Source organism: Haplochromis burtoni, unplaced genomic scaffold (genome assembly GCF_018398535.1).
Source record: "Haplochromis burtoni strain Fernald_Lab_line unplaced genomic scaffold, NCSU_Asbu1 Contig_162, whole genome shotgun sequence".
Classification (NCBI taxonomy): Eukaryota; Metazoa; Chordata; class Actinopteri; order Cichliformes; family Cichlidae; genus Haplochromis; species Haplochromis burtoni.
In genome coordinates, this window is record NW_024582523.1 from 306,266 (window position 1) to 312,596 (window position 6,331).

The 6,331-nt window shown below is 42.0% G+C and overlaps 1 protein-coding gene across 1 annotated transcript; it reads right to left on the bottom strand.

Annotated features, from left to right (window-relative positions):
• Nucleotides 1–241: 241 nt before the first annotated feature.
• On the bottom strand, nucleotides 242–4,075 carry dlx4b (distal-less homeobox 4b). The gene is given in 3 exon segments (NM_001286319.1): nucleotides 242–1,081; nucleotides 2,481–2,674; nucleotides 3,525–4,075. Coding segments are annotated over 3 exon segments (774 nt in total). The 5' UTR covers nucleotides 3,847–4,075; the 3' UTR covers nucleotides 242–823.
• Between the last annotated feature and the right edge of the window lie 2,256 nt (nucleotides 4,076–6,331).

Sequence of the window (6,331 nt, forward strand, 5' to 3'; positions counted from 1 at the left end):
CTCTCTTTTTTGTCTCAGCTGGAAACAACTGCTTTCCTGTAAGGGAACAGCCTTCCTTTCGATTTATATCGAGCCCAGTCATACCCAAACGGTAAAACCAAAACAGCCTACGAAACCGAAAAAAGATACCAGGGCCGATATTTGCTTTTTGTCTAACAGAAATCAATCCCCAGGTGTTTTGACAATGGCTGTCGAAATTCAAGCAGGGTCGCAGGTTTTTGTGAATCGCAGTTCAGGAGTGTTGATGGACAAAAGACAGCTTTTATTCTCGCACGGCATTATCACAGGCCGAGCTGTGCAGTGCTCAGAAAGCTCTGAAGAGTTTAAGCTTGCGTTTGTCAGTGTCTCATAGCACCGGTTGTTATTAATCCAGGCTTCTTTAAGGAACCGGCAATTCCATCTTTCTTTTGAAATTACCTGAAAGTGAGGGGAAGATAAAGAAACCTAAGCAAAGACATTTAGTGACAATAAAGTGACAGCTGGTTAACTGCTGGCTAATAAAGCAGACGCACGGACACAGTATATTTGAAAAAAAGGCCTTTTATCCAGAATGTCTTTTAAACTGCACACACAAACCCACGTTTCACTGATGTCAGACCCTGCAACAAGAGCATGCAGGTATAAAACCCCCCCCCCCCTTTTTTTTTCTTTTTCTTTGATGCCTGAATATTTCTTGTAGTGAGAATTTTAAAATTCAAAACACACACAAAATACAGTGAATATAAACAAGGTCTCCTAAACTCTCAGTTCTGAGAGGAGGCCTCTGGAGGCACCAGCAAGTTCAGTGCAGCCCGATGGACTCAAGTGTCCAAAAACTGTCCACTCACATCATCTGAGGCCTGTGCATCGCGTCCTGATGATGAGGGTGATGATTCGGATACCAATGACCGAAAGTGTTCATGTAACTGCTCGGATGGACCGGGGCTCCTTTGTTCGCCATAGAGACCTCCCATAGCTGGGGCAATGCGGGCGAGCAGGGAGAGATGGAGCTGGTGCCGTGGAGATGTTCTCCCTCTGATCCGCTGCCATGCTTCATGATCTTTTTGTACTTGGAGCGCTTATTTTGAAACCATATTTTCACCTAAAGTAGGAGAACAAAAGAAAAAATAGGCATAATTGTCACTGCAGTTAACAATCAGCAGCAATATAAAAGAAATCTCATTGTCGTTTTCTTTTTATTAGCATATTTCCCCCGCATTAAACTCGGTGCTCTTTTCATCATAAACTACCCCGAAGGGAACACTGTGAGCAATAAAGAAAGTAAAACTCATAATAACTCATCGTTTGGGGTTGTTTTTGCAAGTCCCAGGCCTAATCTTGGCGCACAGTTAGCTATTCAGCCTTGCAGATGAGTGCCACTTGTTACCCATTAAAGCTAAGCCCTTTTATTGTTCGCTGTTTTATAAGTCTAGTGATGCATGAGTGTGACAGCAACAAGCCGGGACTGAAAGAATTGTGAAATAAAAGCGGCTCCAAATAGGTCAGCGAAAATGTTTGTGGGTTCAGTTCATGGTGGCTATTTTTATACCCGAGAACAATGGTGTGAATATTCATTTTTTTTTAAAAAAGAAAGCACCAAAGAGCCCGCTGGATATCTAGGCAACAACAACAGCACCAACAACCACACGAATGGCAGAACAACTGGGAGATAATTGTCGGGAGAAGTGTTCAGGGATTAAGAATAAAGTGCAGGAGGCGGCTGAGATGACAGGGTGGATTTCATAATATTGTTTATCTTCTATTTTAAAACTCTGACGACTTAATCGTTTAACTTTAGAACTCAACTGAAACAAAAAAAGTGATCCAAAGGTCTCATTTTTGTCCCATCCGAGGGGGGTCAGTTGACACGTGCACCTGTTTGTGTTGGAAACGCGTGTAATTATTATAGTGCGTGTGCATGTGTGCTTGTGTGGCCTATAGGTACTGAAAGACTTACAACTACACCGTAAAAAAGTACGTAAAAACGAATAAATACAAGCATATCCCATTGTTAGGGGCTGGTTTAATACTCTATAATAAACTACTGAAAAACATCTGCCAACCACTGCTTTTGCAGATATTTTTTCCTCCTTTTGGTAATTTTGTTCCTACTGCAGCCACTGATCACAAAAACACTTCAAGGACCGCAAATGACAAAAGAGATACAGCCAGTAAATAAGGAATGCATTAAGGGATAGGGGTATGAAATTGCTGTGATCCTCGATAATGCTGCAAGTATTTCTTTTCAATAATATCCAACACTATCCTCTTTCACTAATACATATATTTTATTCAGTCTACCATGAGTCACACTGATTCAAAATTGTTGTATATAAATTATTAGTCTATACAAGGAGTGGAAATGTTGCAAGGGAGTCATTTTAACCATAACATATTGACTATTTCTAGCTTTCACTACATCCTCCGAAATAATCCGTTTATTAGTTAATATAGTGCATAAACGATAGAGAGCCTCGCAAAGTGAAGCGTTTAAGGCCTACCTGAGTTTGTGTGAGCCCCAGCTTTGCCGCAAGGTCTGCGCGCTCCGGTAAGGCCAGATACTGTGTCTGCTGGAAGCGCTGGTGCAGAGCCTGCAGCTGCAGACTGGAGTAGATGGTCCGAGGCTTGCGAATTTTCTTCCCTTTTCCATTTAGACGAATGTCTCTGCCTTCAATCACAGAGGACTTGTCGTGGTCTTGAAGATGAAACACAGAGCACAGAGTTTGAGCAGAAGAAGACGTCCGATTTATGAGTTTTCATCATATCCGTCAAACCAAAGCGTAAAAGTCCCATTGGACAAGCTTTGAACGTGGTCTCTGAGCAAAACCTACAGTTTCAAACAACACGAAGACCAGAGGAGTAGTTCGGTTTTACAGCCTTAATGCATACAAATTGTAGTCCCCGGATACTGCATCTGATGGGCCCTGGACAAAACGCCAGGGCCTGAAACGAATTATATTTGCGCATCAGATATTAATCTAATGCTCCCAAATTCTACCTTAATCTGGACGGAACATTTTAGTGCGAGCTTCACGTGGCAATGTTTACACTTCTAAGCTTTCTGGATCAGAAGGCCCTAATGCCAACAACACACGCAGCAAATGATCACACACACAAGGATGAAAGGACGGTTTTATTCCGACACCACTGGGTTAATGTGCATTAACAATAGGGGTACCTGTGGTAGGCCCAGACCATACTCACAGAATATTATTAATATAATAATTAATATTTAATGCGACTGCATATCTTTCTTATATAACAAGGCAAAGAAAGAACACCCTACCGAGACTTAAACTTAATCCTTTATTATTTCTGCATTAATAATAATAAAAATACCCCAATGTGAACGTACCTCCACTAAAATGATTTTTTTTGGTAAATCTTTGCAATGACAATATATATATATATATATATATATAAACTCACTACACATCTAAATGCGCTTTCCCCCCCTCTCCCTTGCCATGTGCGCAAATAGACTTAAGGCATATCAGTTTATGGCCGTTAATGATATACAACAGTTCAGTGACTTTCTCACGTACCTGTGTGCTCTAATCTGCTGTGGGTCACACTGTTGCTGTTGCTGTGATTGCTGTGTTGGTAGGGCACGTAAGCGGACGGGGGATGAGTGTTCACCGTGCCGGGGTAGGCGTAGCCCAAAGAGCGGCCATAGGACGCGGTACCAGGAAAAGGGCTTTCGTGCTGGGAATGGCCAGCAGCTTGCAAGCCGTGAACCGGATAAACGTGAGAGAGTCCGGAGGAGTGCTGCTGGTGCGTCGAGTGTCCGTGTCCGAATTCTAGAAAGGCCGACTTGGAGGGATCTGAGCCATTCAGACTGTCAGGGATAAAACCCACAGACATCATTAGCTAATGCGCAAGTCCACAAACCGTCGCTCTGAAGAGGGTTTCATGAGTTCTGTCGGACAGCCTGGAAGAAATCCACGCGTAACTCCAACGGATCATCAGCGAGAAAAGAGCCCCCAGTGGTTACAAGTTGCGGGGTGCATGTTCATAACTGTTGGGGAGTCAAAAAAAATCAAATAAAAGCGAAAGGATCCGTCTTTACATCACGAACAGAGCTCACATGGTTCTTCAAACACCTCCTGCCTGCAGAACCTCAAACTCACACTGGCTTCCATCTACGAGCGCTCTGATTGGTCTTCGGCAGCCAGCTGTCACTGAAGCTCCGCCATTAACTTCATTAACATATGATAGACCTATACAGGATGCAGCTCTGCAGCCCAGAGGCACCTCCTTCCATAGATTAGCAAATAAATATAATTACTATTTATTCCTTTCTCCATTAAGCAATGTAAACAACAACTCCCAGGACAATAATCTCATTTTGAGAATTTGAAAAAGAGAGGAAAAACGAGCCAAACTAAATTTATTTGACTTTATTTATTGAATAATATGTGTTTGTGTGTTTCCATGTGCCCGACGCTCTTTTACAGAACAAATCGGACTCATTCGGGGGTGTAAGCAATTTAGTAACCAGCAGAAAAACTTCATGCTAAGTTTTGCTCATTCTTATGTGGCGTTAATGATCAAGATTAAGGTCGGGATTGTGAACGCTGTTTTTTTCCAAAGCTCCAATGTTTTTCTTCTGGTTTTAATAATCGAAATTAAGGCAAACGAAGTTTCTAATAAATTCTTCCTGCATCAAATCTGCGACAAAAAGTTTAATTTCTAAATTTCAGCAGTGTACTCAACGACATTCCTGCACTGTGCTGCCAGAAAAAAAAGAATTAAAAAAAATATAGTAGTTTACTGCGAATAACCCCTGAACTAACCCTAAAATCGTCGAGAGACATTTTCCAGTATTTGGAAATTCACTTCTTTGATATTGCAACAAACACTTAAAAAATCTTAATAAATGCAAGTACATATACAACTGCTTACAACGCATGCTTTATTTATTTATTAAAGTGTAACAGGAAATGTTTTTGTTCATTTAATGCTCATTAAAATATCATATTTTCATTATTTTAGCTTGTGTAATGCTTCTACAGTCAATTTAAACGCAGGGAAATGCGGGCAATAATACACAGAGATTCAGTGACACACATTTTTTTTTAAAGTATGTGTCATTTATTAGTCTTAGAAGGTTCTGGCTACTGCAGATGTGTGAATGTGACAAATATTTCCAGACACATTTCCATACCCTGGAAACCAGAGGGAGAAATATAAGACAAAGAATAACAAAGTCCGGTATTTATTTATTTTGTTCTGTGAAACTAAGGAAAAAAAAGGTCACCCCACACGTCACTCATATTGTCACCACACGATAAGGTTTATAAAACAAGGGAAACTTGCCAAAAGAGGGCAAAATTGCAACTGCGTGGTCAGCAAAATCTAGAAGGTGCTCGTGGATGCAGATGGAGAGACAACTGTGGCAACAGGCCCAAAGTAGTAATAACTGTTTCTATATTTTCAGGCATGCCCATTTCAGTCTGGAGCTGCAGTCTCAATCGACTACTACAAGAAAGCTACTGCGGCTACCGAGGTTTTTGCTTTCAATAAAACCACGTTTTACAGCACAGTTTGATACAGATCTCAGATAAATCACATATAAGCTGCAGCGAAATTATAAACAGAGTGTTTGGTGGGTTGAGTGTGGTGCTGCGCTGCTGTCCAACCCCGTCATTTTGGTCATGTCCCTACCCTGCCTGAAACTACTGGGAATCCAGCGGCATTAAAGGGCCTGCTGGGGGCTGGACTGCTTCCCAAATCTCCCCACAGGCCTCAGCCATGCAGCCAGCCAGAACAAAGCCACAAATTATTATCACAGTCAAATTTCAGTCACAATAAAAAAAGAAGAAAAAAATCGGCAGTGAGGCCAGTTTCATATTGTGGGCGACACTGGCTTCACACATAAGAGTTGTAAATGGAAATGGTCTCTGGGAAATTAGAGGTATTACGTCCATTGGCGTTTTACTGCAACATTATTGTGTTACTGCAGCGTGGAGATTGGAGTTGGAGGGAACTGATGTGACTTTTGGAACAGGTGTTGCTTTCACGGCTTAAAACACCATTGCGCACCGCACAACCCACGGCCTCAGTTTAATTCTTTGAAGGCATGGCCTGTATACAGACACAGCTCTGGTCTTAGGCACTTCCTGGATGTGTGTCAGAGCTAAGGGAAGGGAGGAAGCAAGGTGAGGAGGCTCTTTAAGGTTTGTAATTATGCCTGTATTACCGGTAAAGAACAAAGGCGGGCCCTGCAGTCATAGGGCAGGGATGGACGTTGCTCTATTAATACACGCACAGGGATGATGTTAGAAACAGTCACACTCCTGAATGCAGCCCAGACTTACTGGCGTCTTACTGTGCTGCACAATGCGCATGA